At 34.2% G+C, this 16,953-nt stretch overlaps 1 protein-coding gene across 3 annotated transcripts in view; it reads left to right on the top strand.

The window, feature by feature from the left end:
- The window catches only part of GABPA (GA binding protein transcription factor subunit alpha), a 33,781-nt gene that overhangs the window by 1,399 nt on the left and 15,429 nt on the right, over positions 1-16,953 (top strand). The window contains exons 1-6 of one of the 3 annotated variants that reach the window (XM_045540489.1): positions 620-2,197; positions 2,846-2,920; positions 4,699-4,801; positions 8,036-8,180; positions 11,640-11,724; positions 14,015-14,260. In XM_045540489.1, coding sequence (XP_045396445.1) covers positions 4,725-4,801; positions 8,036-8,180; positions 11,640-11,724; positions 14,015-14,260 — 553 coding nt within the window. In that variant the 5' untranslated portion in view covers positions 620-2,197; positions 2,846-2,920; positions 4,699-4,724. Of the gene's footprint in view, positions 1-619; positions 2,198-2,845; positions 2,921-4,698; positions 4,802-8,035; positions 8,181-11,639; positions 11,725-14,014; positions 14,261-16,953 lie in introns of those variants that run through there. The other 2 variants (XM_045540490.1, XM_045540488.1) reach the window with 2 other exon arrangements.

The following is a 16,953-nucleotide window of genomic DNA, read 5'->3' on the forward strand; positions in this document are numbered from 1 at the left end:
TCTCTTTACATGTGTGTGTATACACACATGCACAGAGAGGTTTATGAGCTTTATTGTTGACTTTATTTCCTAAGATACTTGAAAGCATTTGTTAGCTTGGGAAAATGTGCAGTTGAACATGCAGGTACCCCCAGACTGCACTAATATTTATATCATATATTGGGAGTAATTGTCCTAAACTCTGTAAACTAATAATCCATTGCAATGAAGAACAACAGTCTTCAAATTTATTCATAGTTCCAAAAGAGAATGTTAAACATACCTGTTTTAAAAGACACTAACATTTCCTAGAATTTTTAGTTAAATTCAAGTTTAGTTTGTATCCATCTTGTCAAAGGTTCTGAACCCCAGGTTAGATTTAATCTAGGAAAACCAGAGTGTTAATGAAAGGATGTGAAGTTGTTCTATGTAGCTATGAGAGGGGCAGCCCTTAGATGAAGAGACTCCAAGCAATTGTCTCATCTCCATTTTCTTAAGTATTGACATAGAATCCTGGGGGATTGATTCCAGAAAAAGAGCTAAGACCCTCTCGAGAACTGATATAAAAGATTTGGACTATTTCCCAAATCTCTCCATTGCTTCTCTAGGCTAAGTTTAAAGAACTGGGAGAGAGAGAGAGAGAGAGAAAGATTAATCAATTAAGAGACTGAGTAACATGATTTTTCTCCAAAACGATATGGGCTCTATTTTTTTTTTTCTGTTTGGCACTTTTTAGGGACGGGTTTATGACTTTGGAAGATCATAGGATAAATTCCTTTTTAACAACTTCCTATTTTAGTACTTAGGGAGCCCTACGTGTCTGTGCTGATAAACTGTTAGGGCCATTTCTCAGCCTCTGGCGATTATGCTTCATATGCTTTTCTGTTTTGCCAAAGTTCCCAGAACATATATATGTTTTCAAATCTTTAAAAAATTGGGTATGGAGATGGAAATGGACCTCCTTATAAGTCCTGAAAATAAAAGAGCTTTAAAGTGCTATTCTGCTATAAACCTATTGTCCTCACTTTTTTCTATACAGAGCAGTTTTTATAATTTGTGTATTAATTTTGTGTGGACATTATTTCTTTGTTTCAAACTGGCACTAAAATTCCATAGTGTGTGCTTTTTCCACATTTTATTTTATGGATACTTTCTTACCATAGGTATTGGGATTAGCTCCAGTTTCCAGCTGTGGCCAAAAATGCTGCCCAGAACATTCTACTATCAAACAATTTGTGAATTTCTCTGGAATGCTTATCTAGGGGCAAAATAGCTGGGTCATAGGTATAAGCTTTCTTGATTTGTAAGAGCTGCTAGATTTTTTTCCAGAGTATCTAGAGCTGTCTTATGTCCCCAAGTCTCTACTTTTGTCATTTAGCTTTGTAACATTTGCTATACATACACAAGTTCCTTGTTTTAAATTGCATTTTTGAATGATTTGAATTTGAGCATTTCTTCATATCTTGAGCCATTCTAGTTTCCCTTTATGTGAATTTCCTTTTCCTGTGCTTTGCATACTATTCTAACTTGTCCTGACTGGTTTTTTGGTTATCAACTTTAGGAGATTGTTGTCTGTTCCATTTATTAGTCCATTGTTATTTTGGGGCATTGGAAATACTTTCCCATTCTGTAGCCTGTCTGTTGAACATAAATCTTAATTTTTGTGTAATTAAATCCCTCAATTTTTTTCCTTACGGTTTCTGGTTTTGGAATATTATTTAAGAAATCCTTTCCTACCCTTAGACCACAAAGAAGTCCCCACCATTTTCTTCTATTAGCTTTATAGTTTTACCTTTTATGTTTAAGCCTTTGTGGTATCTATGGTCCATTTTATGTACTGTGAAATAGTCCTTATGACATTCATCTGTTCAACACATATTAATAGAGTGCATACTGAGGGTAGGCACTGTTGAAAGTATATATTTGTATATATTTGTGAACAAATATCCCTGCTCTTGTGTAGCTTATGTTATCCTGCAAGATAGGTCTCTATTGGGCCACCACTTATTTTGCACTTTTAATTAGCACTCAGGATGAATTCCACAATTTTACACATAGCACCTGTTAAGGAATAGGCTTTATTTGAGGGAAAGGGAAGACTTCTTTCTTAGGCCAGCATCTGCAAGAAAAGAAAACAAAGGTTCTTCATCCGTTCATCATCGCAAAAAGAAACCTGCTGGAGCCTAGGCAATCTGCTAGACTTGCATGGTCTATTCAGGTGGATAACCTTACCCTCTTATTGTTTGTCCTTATAGGACGAGTGTGAGAGCAACCTTAATAATGTTGGAAAAATCACATCACTTTTGTACCAGGCAGTCTAGATGTCCGTGTCAGCTATTTACAGACTTAAGTTTTCAGAAAACCAGCTACGCAGTAGTTAGAGATGTTGGGACCTGAAGAGAGTTATAGCCTTTTCTGAAGTGGAAAGGGAGACTATTAGTTTCCTAGTGCTACCGAAAATTTAGTGGCTTAAAAACACCAGCTTATTATCTTGCATTTATGGCAGTCAAAACTCTGAAATGGGTCTCTGTGGTCTAAAATAATATGTTGGTAGGGCTGCATTTCTTCTAGAGCCTCTAAGGGAGAATCTGTTCTTTGTCTAGCTGTTAGAAGCTACCTGTGTTCCTTAGCTTGTGGTGGCTTTCCTCCATCTTCAGAGCCAGTCAAGTCACAGCAGACCGGTCAAGTCCTCACATTGAATCACTGGCTCTCTCTTCTAGTTCCCTCTTCCACTTTTAAGGACCTTTGTGCTGTCATTTGGCCTACCTGATAATCCAGGATAATCTCTATGTTTTAAGATCAGTTGATTAGTAACCTTAATCCATTTGCAACTTTAATTCCCCTTTGCCATGCAACTTATTTACAGGTTCTAGGTCATTATTCTGCCTACCACAGAGACCTCCATTCCCTGGGAAGTTGAGATCCCTCCCTCTTCAAGAAGGTAGGGAAAGTCCCTAGTCCAGACAAGCCAATTTAAGTTCCTTTGGTCACTCTGGACAATTCTGCACTTTGATAAAGATCCAAAAGGGGAAGAAAGACAATAAATATCATAAATAAATGATATAGCATGCTAAAGGGCAAGTGCTATGAAAAGAAAAAGGAGTAAAGAGGTGATATTACGGAATTCAATGGGGGTGGTCAGAGTAAATCTCATTGAGAAGATGAGACTTCAAAGAGGTAAGGGGTTTAGCCAAGAGAGCATTTTGGGGAAGTAGGATCCAGGCAGACCAAACAGTGAGAGCAGAGCCCATAGGGCAGGAAGATACAAGGACAAGCAGGGAGGCTAGTGTGGGAAAGGGAGTGATAATGAGGTGGGGATGGGGGGAGATCATGTAAGGCCTTTGTAAAGTCTTTGGCTTTTATTGTGACTGGCATATCAAAGAAGTGATATAGCTTCAGTTTTAAAAAGGCTGTTGTATTGACTGAGAATAGACTGTAGAGGGGCAAGGGCAGGCACAGGGAATCCTGTTGGGAAGCTGCTGCAGTACTCCAGATAAGAGAAGTTGGCAGCTCTTGTACTAGTGTATGAAATACAGAGCCTGTCTTAGAACAAACCATGGTTTGGTCCCACCTGGAATAATGTATACTTAGGTCCATACACCTAATGTGTGACATTATGGAGCCACAGGTGGTTTAGCCTCACTGACCTCTGGATAGTGGTCATATGAGGGTGGGCTCAATACAGGATTACTCTATGTAAAGCATTTGATTGCAGTGCCTGATGCTCAATAAATAATAGCTATTAATAGGAATGAATATTTGAATCCTTCATCTTATCAAATCTTGTAAGTGAGAAGGCAGAGTCCTTTGCAAATGTTGGAATACCAAATTTAGCGGAATATTCCTGATAAGTCTAAGATATGCCATTTTTACGTGTGGTAGTAAACTTAGAAAACTATTCTGAAGGTGCCGTGGACAAAGATAAATTCATTGACCTGCAGTAAGGTAGTTAGTAACAGAACCTGGAACTTACAGAATTAGCACTTTGGAAATGGCCACAAAGAAATACCAGTATATCCAATATATACATTACTTAGCATTTTAAAAATTATAATGCTTTTTTATCAATGGTCATTTAAAGCAGTAGGTAATAATTTTACATGAGATAATTAAAAACTGAAGTAGTGGTTTGTTTAAAACCACATCTGAAAAAATAAATCATTAAAAAATTTTAGTTTGTATAATCAGGGCAATAATGTGCATATCTATTATTTGTTACCTTATTTTGCTGTTTTATAATATTGCGTTTGCATTTATAAGATGTGTAATTTTTAACAGAGATCCTAGCCATAATTAATATATATATGACTATTAGTGCAATGCTTTGCAGTAAATTCTGCTAATAAGACATAACTTTCAGCTGAGCAGTTATAGTTCATCTCCATGTTAAGCTTCAGGTTTAAATCTGTTATTGAGATTATGAGTTGCTTTAGTATAGTTTTCACTTGATTTTGAAGTAACTTGAATTAACTTTTTCACTGAGGTTGGGCAAAAAATAGTCCAATAAATTCAGCAGAATGATGAAGTTGTCATGTCAGGCTAATAAGCACCAGTTAAACAAAATGTTTATAAATGTCATTGTGGATTTTCTGTAACATGTGAAGATTACTTCTCCCTCTTCTGCTTGCCCTATGATTTTATTTGAGTTGGGAGTCTATTTGCATATCATTTTTGTTTATGCAGATAATTTCAAAATCTCTTAAAATTTAACTCTTGCAGGACTGGTCTTTTGAAATACTTCAACCATGACTAAAAGAGAAGCAGAGGAGCTGATAGAAATTGAGATTGATGGAACAGAGAAACCAGAGTGCACAGAAGAGAGGTTGGTGTTTTCTGAATTTTTTTTTTTTTTTTTCTGAGACAGGATGTCTCTGTTGCCCGAGCTAGAGTACAGTGGTATCATCATAGCTCAACATAACCTCAGACTTCTGGGCTCAAGTGATCTTCCTTTCTCAGTCTCCCGAGTAGCTGAGACTACAGGCACATGTCACCATGCCTAGCTAGTTTTTGTATTCTTTGTAGAGACAGAGTTTTGCTGTTTTGCTTAGGCTAGTCATTTTTTAAATATTATCAATATACCTAATTAAAATCAAGAATCAAGCCGTAGTTCTTTTGGGCTTTTTTCTTAAATTGATCTCATCATTTTAAGGGATAATGAATTGCTTTTTTGCCTCTGATTTAATGGGTTTATAGCTGAGAGGGAAAGACAGTTTTAAACTAAAGGTAGTAATAAGTGGAAGTAATAATGGTCAAACAATCGATTGCAATAGTTTTTCCCTTAGGGGGCACTATTTGATTCTTTTTTTCTTTTCCTCAGCGCTCATTACTTTTATTTCAGAAAGAGTTTAATTCAGCCTGAACTAGTATAATAAATATTTATAAGTAACTGCTATAAACTAGTAACTGACAGGAATATATGAATAAATGAGACACTCATCTGCCCTTATAGAGGCCACATTGTATTTGAGGAGATATACATTTGAGTAATTATTTGCACAGTACTAATCATAAAGTGTAGTAAAAGGTGTTAATTCTTAGAATAATAATAGGATCTCTCTTATTTGAAAGGAGAACAGTATAGTGAATTCAGAATCCAAGGAGAGAATATGGGTAGAAATGGAGATTTGGGAGACAATAAGAAGATTGAGAAAAGTAATAGCTAATGGTCCTTATTTTACTCTGCAAAGCAGGCGATAAGATAATACACTGAAAATAAAAAGAACTGGATGAAAAGAAAGTAGTAGATAATCTCTATGAAGCCACAAAGTTTAGAACAACTACAGTGGGCCTGGATAAGATAACTAAGGTTAAATAGAATACTGAGTGTTGAAACTGCAATTGAGATTTAAAACCTTAAGTTTTCAGCAGAGTTTTTTTAACTTGTTTGGTTATCCTACCTTTTCCAGTAGAAGAAAGAATAGAGAGAATGCATGTTTCTCTTGATTTATTCATGTATATATACACACACATACACACAAATATATGTATATACACACAAATATATATATTTTATATAACAAATTACCCCAAAACTTAGCAGATTAAAACACCCAACATCTGTTATTGTCATAGTCAGGAACCTGGGATCAGCTTAGCTGGGTGGTTCTGGCTCAGGGTATTTCATAAGCTTGCAGTGAAGTTGTCAGCCTGGGCTACAGTTATCTGAAGACATGACTGGGGCTAGTATATCTGCCTTCACGATCACTTTGAGACTATTGGCAGGGTGCCTCAGTTCATCACACGGGGCTCTCTCTGGGGTTGCTCATGGCATGGCAGCTGGCTTCCCCGAAAATAAATGGTCTGAGAGACGTAGACTGCCAGTATGGAAACCAGCAGTGTCTTTTAAAATAACATAATCTTAGAAGTGATGTATCTTGTTTATCTTAGTCTTATGGTCACACAGTCCAACCTTGATCCAATGTGGGAGGGAACTATATAAAAAGGTATGAATATTAGGAGAATCCCTGGGAGCCTTCCTGGAGCCTAGCATGTATATATTTATTTTTTTATACACACACACACAAATGTGGCCCACAAAGCCTAAAGTATTTACCATCTGGCCCTTTGCAGATAATCTTGGTAACAGGTCAGTAGTTACGTATTGACACATGTGAAGCGGACAATAGCTGCTACACACCCATAGCAGATTGTTACTGTGCAGGAATTTAGGCCCAGTGATGTGAAGTCATCTACATTTTTTTCAAGAGAAACTGGTAATTCAGATTGTCTTCCAAGTTTTAAATGATAAGTATCAAAAAATTTTTAAAAATTTGTTTAGCAGATACAAAATAGGTCTTTAAAAATCTGTCTTAAAGCAACATCTGGATCTTAAGAATCATTGTTACAAAAAAAATAAAATAAGGCTACTGTGCTATAAGCTGAAGAATTTGGTATAAATGCATAGCTGAAATACCCAGTTTCTTCACCTTAACAAATAACAGTAGTATACCATTATTTTAAAATAAGCTTGTTTTTAATCATGTGTGATCTGTTTTATAAATTTTAAACGTTTTAGAAAAAATTGGAGCTATATACATTCATTGACTATCATGTATATATCTCACTATACTTGGAATTTATATGAAAATGGAACTTGACAAATTTTTAATATACACTGTTTTTGATAATTGCAAATGAGATTGAAATCATATTTAAATTAAACATGTTAGAAACTTAATGTATTTCCCCAATTCAGCAAATATTACTTAGTGTCTATCCTCTAGCCCTATAGAAGGATGCACAAGAGATATATAGAATTACTTACCAAAGATTTTAACTCTTTTTGAATTCAAAGTGTGAAATAACAATACAAAGGAGCCCTAAGAGAGTTTTGAAGAAGAAATTTTGTTTTTCTAAAAGAGACTGGGTCTTGCTCTGTCACCCAGGCTGGAGTGCAGTGGTACAATCATAGCTCATTGTGACCTTGAGCTCTTTGGCCTCAAACTGTCCTCCTGTCTCAGCCTCCCAAGTCACTGGGATTACAGGTGTGCGCTGTCATGCCTGACTAAATATTTTGTTTTTTAAATGTGGAGCTGTGCTGATTATAACCAGTTGTGTTCAGATTAAATTAAATCCAAACTATTTAATTTGTATTTTCATATGTTATTGTTTTACATTTATTAAATTAAATTGTATTTATGTTGGGAAGGGAAATTGACTAGTAGAGATAGCACACAAATTTTGAGGAGACAATGCATTCCTTTTGGGTGAAAATTCTTCAAAATACCTTGGAAATGTAATATAAATGCAAACATTTCCCCTTACATAATGTATATGCAATATTTATGTGTGTACACATACCCACATACGTATGTTTGTACATAATGAAGCATATATTTTCAAGGATGCTTTAAATTTCAAGCTAGCATTTCTCTGTAAAATTCAGTGTTCAGTTTAGCAACACTATTTGGTCATGAGCCTACCACAGTTATCTGTAGAAATGAGTTTTCAAAGACCAAAAATATGTTTTGATATTGGATTTTATTTTGAGCATAGTGTTATTTTAATATCCAGGGTAAAAATGTAATTGATAACCCTTATGTCCTTTAACATTTAGCATTGTAGAACAAACCTATGCCCCAGCTGAATGTGTAAGCCAGGCCATAGACATCAATGAACCAATAGGCAATTTAAAGAAACTATTAGAACCAAGACTACAGTGTTCATTGGATGCTCATGAAATTTGCCTGCAAGATATCCAGGTAACTTTTTTTTTTTTTGAAATTTGTATTTCATTATTTCATTCTGAATAGGAATATGTTTTGTTAGTATTTTATTCCTTTAGCTATAGCCTTTATCTCTTCTGTAAGTTGATTTGACCTGTATTACTGTAAAATTTAAGCATTTATAAATAAAAAGAATTTTTTCAGCAAAATTTCCTCCATGTAAAATTATATTTAAAAGATTGAATAATAAATCAAATATTTGGTTTTTGCGTTTACAAATAGAAAATGAGAAGTTTAAATAAATTGGAATATGAGCTTAAATGTAGAGTAGTGGGAAACACATTAACTTTGGAAGCTGAAGAAGTATATTCCTAGCTAGCTTTTAACTTCTGTGCATCAGTTTTCTTATCTTTAAAAAGAGATCATTTGACTAATGATTTTTATATTTCCCTTTCATCTTTATTTTCTCTGGCAGTAAATTTTGAATAAGAATTTAAATACCAACTGATATTTCTTGGAATTTATTGCAATAGGATTTTACCCATGCCAGTATTATAATATGTTTGGAAAAATAGTCACATTCATGCTTTATGGTACTCTTTCAAGAAATGTAGTATTTTTATGTATAAAAGGTAGTATCCTAAATAGGATTGCTCAAATAGTTTTTCATGACCTTCCTTAAACATAGGAGTAAGTACTAAAGTTTTATATTTTTTTATACTAACTTATACTAATGTATTATATATTGTGTCATCTTTGGGATTGTTTCATTTGTTTTATTCTTTACACCTCCCCTTGCCTGCCTTATGATGTGGCTGTTTCTGATATAATAGAACTTTGCCTTAGATTTTTGAAAATTCAAATCATCATATGCTGCTACTATTTTAATGAGATTTTTGTTGTACAGTAATATTTTCATTTTTAATATTTTAGTTGCCATTTAACCATACTTTAATCTTTTCCTTTCAAAATAAATCTAGTACTTATTAGTGGTGGGGAGATAGAACTCTCCTAAAACTAGGGAATAGAGGTAGGTCTAGTAATGCAATTTTAGGGTTTAAGATTTTAGGGTTTAAGCATAATCTTTTTGGAAGGTAGTTTGATGTTTAGTATTTGTTAATGTTAAATGTAAAACACCTAACATTTCCACCTCAGTGAATTGTTCTATAGAAATCCTCACCTGGGTGGGCAAAGGTGTATACATGAGGATGTTCATTCATGGTTTTGCAAAAACTGAAAACAACTTAAATATTCCAAAAACAGGATTCAATAAATAAATTCCATAGATTGGAATTCAGGGTAGCCATTAAAAATTGGTGGACTGGAGCTATGTGGGCAGGAGACGTTGAGTGAAAAAAAATACTTGTAAAACACTTCTAAGTTATCTCACTTAATCCTCACATCAGTTTTTGAAATCAACATATTCTTAATCACATTCTGCAGATGTAAAAACTAAGATTAAAGAGGTTAAATAATTTGCCCAATGTGTAGCTTACAAAAGGGTGCACTGGAATTTGACCAGGCCTATGTGACTCTAGAAATCTTTTCACTTGTTTGAGGCCAACTTTTTAAAGGTTTATTGTGAATAACTCAGTGTCACTGGACTTGACCTGATTTTGCTTATATGTAAAATAAAGGGGAATCTTGACTTGATCTCTTAGTTGCTTTCAGCTCTGAAAGGTGGTCTTACTAATAAACTATTAATATCTAACACAAAGTAAGGGAAATAAACTCACAGCACATAGTTGCCCCTTTGAAGAGGAAACTTATAACACAATTGCCCTTTGTTTAATTAAACACTTATGGTCTAACTTATTCTCTCTAAGAGTTTTGTTTTTCTCAGCCTAAAAAAATCTGTAAGCGGACAGTAGGAGTGAGAGCTCCCCACTTCAGTTCTCACCAGCACCTCTCTTATTTCCAGTGCTGTGCCCTCCTTTTCTTCAAAAAAAGGAGTAAAATAAACTCTGTGCTTCTTTCTGTTCTAAACTTTGTCTGAGAAATCTTTCTCACCTGGGTATGGACTTCATATTCCAACAAGCTCTAACATTTGTTACTTCCCTTTATAATACCTGACCTATCCAGAATGAAAGTATGGCCTACAAAGTACCCAGCCTACCATAGGTTCTCAATAAATATTAGTTGGATAAATGAAAATGTGTGTAATTCATTAGTGTCATAGAATTCAGAGCTAGCTTTGGATCTAAGGGCATTATTGCATTACTCCTTATCCCTTTTCTTCTCCAAAAGGATATGAGGATGACAACTTCTGTTCTCCATGTCAATTAGTGCAAGCATACATTTAGAGTCAAAATGCTTGCTGCTGTGATAATGCTTTTATATTTTCAGAAGTGTGCTAACTCGAAAGCTGATAGAACAACGGCTAAATTGCACTTTTTTGAAGCATATGCCACAAGGTCAAATACTGTGGCTGAGTTTTGTCCTGTGTCACTTCTTAGTAAACTAGCTATTGTATTCAGTACCTGAGAGCTTACTTCCACAGTACACCTGCCATAGCTTCTAGTGGGTAACCAGTGTCTACTAGACAAGGAGAAAAAACTTGATGTTAGGAGAATTTTTAACAAAATGTCAAGCAAAGATTGTTACATTAAGGACTAAAACTGCCATGTTTAACCAATCTGTCTACAGAGTCACACAGTTTGTCTTATTCGTGTTCAAGTTAAACACATAGTCACTTAAGCCATGTGTTTGTACCATGACTACAGTTATCAGTTGAATTCTTGGGAATGAGAGTGGGAGGAGCTTTGCACCTTAAGCTATATGATATGCAGACACACAGGTATATGTTATTCAAGATAATTATAATGGTGGAACCTGTTTTTAAGCTGGTGACAGTAAGTGTCTCAAAGTCAGAATTACTTTTTTCGTCAATTTGCTATTGTTTGAAATGCATTCATTGTAAGGATATATGAAGGAAAAAAGCGCAAATACTGAAATGAGATAGAATTATGATGAAAGGTATTCGTACTAGGTCGAGAAGTAATGTCATACTCCTTTAATTTTATTAACTTTGTGATCAGATTTAGAGTAAACCCTAATCTTCAATATATAACATTGCTTATACGAGTGATATGATAATATATTAACATATTTACATAAATTGTCACCATTAATTAAACACCCTTGCTTATTCATGACAGACGTAGCATCATCTTCACTTTAGATACATTTACTGAATGAATAATTGCCTTCGGCATTATTTAAGATCACAAACTAGACTCCAGAGCTAGAGGAGACTACACTTAAAATAAATTTGGTGGTTTATGCTGTCATTGATTACTACCTCAGTGATTAAAATATTTTAAATTTTGGCAAAGAATTAAATGACATGACAATTTGGGTAATTTTGTTCTTATAATTTAATTAGTATAACAGTAATTAAGTCCTGTTTGGTACATCCATTTGTGCTAAGCCAGGGACAAGTACTTTAATGATTGAGCTAAAATAATTTTATTCATTTTCTCCATGTTCATTTAGCTGGATCCAGAAAGAAGTTTATTTGACCAAGGAGTAAAGACAGATGGAACTGTACAGCTTAGTGTACAGGTAATTTCCTACCAAGGTAAGAAACTTTTTTAGTGATAGTTATTTAAAAATTTGGCTCTTGGTTTTCTGATATGACTACTCAATTTTGTAAGTTTTTGGTGTATTAAATGGTTGTCTAAATTACTTAACGTGATTTTTATAGTCAAATACTTGTGCTTTTGGTTTAGTTGGTGTTATGACAGGGTAAAGGAGATAATATAACGTATCTCACCCAGTTTAATCATAAAGGGATATGTTATACAGTATTATATATAATATACAGTAGTACACAGCAGAATCACAGAGAGGGCTAGAAGAACAGATTCTAGCAGGCTTCCTAAGAATGCCTCAGCTATACTGGAGAACTGGACTGCAAAGGAAGCTGCTGCCCTGCCATGATCTGGAAAATACCACAGCTGGAAGCTACCACTGTAGCTGTCAACTTGGAACCGATGCTGCCTTTACCGTGATACACACTAGTCAAAAAATGGATGTCCTGCCTGCTTGGCCCCTCTTAACTCATTTTCAAATAGAAGGCTTATACCAGTGATTCTGAGAGCCTAAATCAATCACATCTGGAATCCTAGCTGCAAGGAAATCCAGTCTCTACAGTGTAGCACAGGGAGGAATGTGCAACAGATGTGGAATCACCTAGTCAGCCATATCAATCACAATATTTCACTAATAGGAAAAACTATTTTTGAGTAGATTGAATTTTAGTTTTTTAAAATGTGGTTTGTGATTTGTAACAAGAGTTTTAGAATGATTTAGTCTCTGAACATATTATATTACTCACAATTATGTTTCACAAACCAAAGTTTTGTTTAGATGCTGAAAATGGTAGTTATCCACTTCTGATCCCTAATTCCCCAAGATTGATTGTTGAGAATAGGAAAGAAATTTGTTGTTTTTGTCTTTAAAAGCCTAGTGACCTCTTGGTACAAGTGTGTTTAAGAAGAGTTTACTTGAAGCCATAAAAGTATGAAATTTGTATGAAGGATTAGGGAATAAATTTTAAGAAAATATTTTTTTAAGATTCTGATTATTTTTATGTGTATTTGAAAAGGTGATGCTCTTTATATCACCTGATGAATGAAAGTACAATTTCTTATAATACTGGTTTTCACAGAAGATCGAAATTGAGCTTTGCTTTTTCTTTCAAATGTGCTTTAAATTTTGATATAGACTGTAACAGATTTAGTAAGCAACAGTAACTATTATATAACATGATAGTTTCTTAGAACTGTCATTTTAACGTTAGTATATGAGATTATTTCATGAAAGGCTAGTTTATTTGGAATAGATAAATAATAGTATATCATAGAGAGTTGTGTAGACATTACTAAATAAAATAACTGCTTTTATGGCATAATTTCTTAGCTTAATTATAATTTCTGACTCACTGGTTCAAATGTTTTAATTTTGAGTGAAGAGACATTGAGGTAAATCATTTACCTCATCTTTGTTTTTATTTTTTTCCGTAGGAATTATAGTTCTTAACACCTTCATGCTGGGATTTGAATATCTTTAGGATCTGAGTTTTTTCTCATTCAACTGAAAGTGAAAATCAGAATTTAATGATATCATTAATTTAACAAACTTGGCATCATTTTTAACACATGTACTTTGTCCTTTAAAAAGAAAAGCTCAGTCAGTAAATAATTTTAATTTATCTAGAAAGATTTTTAAAATCCTGATTATGGGTAGCTATAAATTTATACTCTTCCCTAGTCTAGTTTTTATTTTCTGTTCCATATTGGTAATTTTTATTTGTTTTTAAAATTTTATTGGGATAAGACCTGGTACTTTTTTTTCTAGTGATGTTTGTAGGTAGGGTTTGTTGTGGGTATGTTATTTTTTAAAAACATTATTTTAGACTTGTAGAAAAGTCGCTAGTAAAATCATTCCTGGCTATTCTTCACACCCAGGTTCCCCAAATGTTAATTTTTATTACATTTGCTTTATTCTCTCCCTACCACACATTATTTTTTGAACTGCTTAAGGATAAGTTGCAGACATGATCGCCTTCTATTCCTAAATATATCAGTGTATATGTTTCCCTAAAAATGAGGATTCTTTATCTGATCACAGTACAATTACTAAAATCAGGAAATTAACATTGACACAATACTGTTACTACAAAAGTTCCGTTGAAGTGTATTTATTCTTAATAGAGATCTGTTAAATTCTCTATACATATTGCTAAAAATATTTTAAGAGGTAGTTTTTCTCTACTATTTGGGAACATATAAGCTAAATTAAATTTTTTTTTTTGGTGACTTTTGTGTTTTCATTTTGATTTATAATTTTTTTTATCCACTGTTAAGGAATTGAGCCAAAGCTAAACATCCTTGAAATTGTTAAACCTGCGGACACCGTTGAAGTAGTTATTGATCCAGATGCCCACCATGCTGAATCAGAAGCACATCTTGTTGAGGAAGCTCAAGTCATCACTCTGGATGGAACAAAGCACATCACAACCATTTCCGATGAAACCTCAGAACAAGTGACAAGATGGGCTGCCGCACTGGAAGGTTATAGGAAAGAACAAGAACGCCTTGGGATACCCTATGGTAATAAAATACGTAATTATATGTTAGGTAGAATAATACGAATTAAGCTTGACATAGAAGACACTAGGGTAAGTTATATTCTATTTTGGATATGGAATTTTTAGGAAGAATGTTAATTTTCTGTGTCCTCCCCTGGTCTCTCCAATTGTAACACACATTTAAGCCCATATGATGGACAAATACTGTCCTGGTTGCTGGAAATACAAAGAAATATTTAAAAAAAAAAAAAAAGTCTGTTCTTAGGGTGTTCCAATATAATTGAAGAGAGTGAAGATAATTGCCATAAAAAAAAGAGAGATAATTGCCATAAAAGGTAACATGTTTTTAAGCGGTCAATAACTCATATAGAAGCAACATGCTATTGGAATCTCAAAAGGATCATAGTGTCTTGGGGGAAAATTGGGGAAGAGTTTATTATAGATAAGAAACTGTTGCAGAGAAGGATATTCCAGTTAGGAATTGTTATATGCAAAGCTTAGATGGGGGGGGTACATATAAATAGAAGATTTAGTGGATGAGGAGTTACTTTGTAGCATTATAGAACTGTTTTTGATTAAAGAAAGTAATTGAAAAAATGAATGTGGCAGTGGTGTATGGCATAAGTTGGAACAGGTAGAGACTGGGTGAAGGGAAATTAGGAGCATTTATTGTAGTCATGTAGTTGTGACTAGATAATATCTAGATTAGCCTAGACCAGGTGATTTCTTTAGGAGTAAAAAGGAAGAAATGGATAAAAACAGTGATGGGACTGAGCAGATTGACAGATTGTATGAGGGTAGGAGGGAAGATTCAAGTATTGTTCTGACTTCTCAGGCTTGATCTTGGTGACTAAGGCAGTAACAATCTTGATAAAAATTCGTTGCATCTTCATTACATGCTTAGTGAACACTACCATATGCCAGGCACTGTGTTAAATGCTGGGCTTATGATGGTGCACAAGGCAGAGCAGGCCTTTGAAAGCCTAGTTGGGATAGTAGGGAAGTCTGGTAGGGGAAAGGGTTTTCAAGGAGAAAGTTTTTCAAGGGAAAGTGTTAACAGCACTTGATTTTGAAGTGAAAGTATATGTTCAACTAGAGGTAGCCAGAAAGTGATTTCAGGTACACAGGTTTGGGCTGGAGATGAAGATGTTGTATGAGACTTGTTCACACTGATTTTGTATTTGAAGCCATTAAAAGTCTATCTAGTCTCTGATGGAGAGTGAGAAATGGAAGAGAACACTGTTCCTAGGCCTTGTAAACATTCAGGATTGGAGAAAAGGAAAGGAGACAAGAAATAGCTGAAGAGATAAAAGAAAAATAAGAACGGTATATAGTGTCACTGAAATTGAGGGGAGAGTTTGGATGGGGAAGACACTGCTGAGAAAGTCAAAGTAATGCTGACTGAGTAGTATCTGTTAAATTTGATGATAAGAAGGTCTTTGGTAAATTTAGACAAAAGTAACTAGAGTGGTGAGACAAAGCAGAATTATAAGATATAGACATTTTAGAAATGGAGAAAATTGAATATAAACTTTTGGGGAGCAGATGAGGAAGAGTGCTGGGGTAACATAAATAATATTGATGGTTCAAGAGTTGGTTGTGACATGAGTGTATTTGTAGATGAAATGGTCTTCTTTGTTGAGTTGTTAATTGAAGCCTAACCATAGATAAAAGAAGCCAGTTGAAAGGATGAGATACAGCCATTCCTCAGAGATACAAGAGGAAAAAAGACAAGATGGCTGAAAGGATTAGGTTATTTATTTTTGACATGTGGAAGCTGGTGTGGATGGTGTACTTGACCTTTGTCTTAGTTGGCAGTCATCTCTTGAGAGGGGAAATTCTAAGAAGGAAAGAGGGGAGCATAGAAAGTTTGAAACAATATTTTACCGTAGTTTGCTATACTTTCAACAAGAACTCTTCAGCAGAATCTTCTGTGAAAAGTAGTTTATAAAAATAAATTGTAGATAGCAAGATTATAAACTCTGACTCAGAGTTCTTACCAGGACTGTTATTTGCTTAAAATAAAGCCCTTTTGAAACACTTGAGATTTATTTAGCTATAGGATGACTTTAAAAATCATTGATGGCTTTTTTGCTATGAAATTGTTACCTACTATTAATAGAAAGTTTTAAAAACGTTTAATATTTTCTTAGGAAGCTATTATTTCAAGTTTCTATTTCTGTACCTGTGGGTAGTTCTTTTGCTAATTTCTTAATTCTGTGCAAAATTTAAACATGGTTAATTGGTCATAGCTACTTTTTAGTTCTCTCCACTATAGAATAAAATAAAACCTTTTCTTTTCCCATTTTGTTAATATTGTTGTATAACTTTCATTTAAATCATTAGGCATTTTGCACCTTATGAGTATGTATGTATTTATTATTATATGACCATGATTGCATTTATACAATTTTTAATTTTCCTAAGGTTCAGTATTGACATATTTTAGTGTGTAATATATGCTTTGTCCCATTTCCATTAATCTGTTTTGTGCCGTCGTTCAGTTTTTCCCAGATGCTCAAGTAGATCTGGATCGGGTCTTTTCTAGATCTACTGTAGCGCTGCCCTATTTTTTACTTCTCTCTAGTGCTAAATCCCCACTTTTCTTGGATTTCATATTTTCCTTTTTCTTGTGTTTTTCTCTTCTTTACTCAATATTCTCTTATTTTCATGTGTAGTTTCTCTAGAAAGGGTACCTAAGAAAATTTTTTTCCT

Source organism: Lemur catta, chromosome 1 (genome assembly GCF_020740605.2).
Source record: "Lemur catta isolate mLemCat1 chromosome 1, mLemCat1.pri, whole genome shotgun sequence".
NCBI classification, from domain to species: domain Eukaryota; kingdom Metazoa; phylum Chordata; class Mammalia; order Primates; family Lemuridae; genus Lemur; species Lemur catta.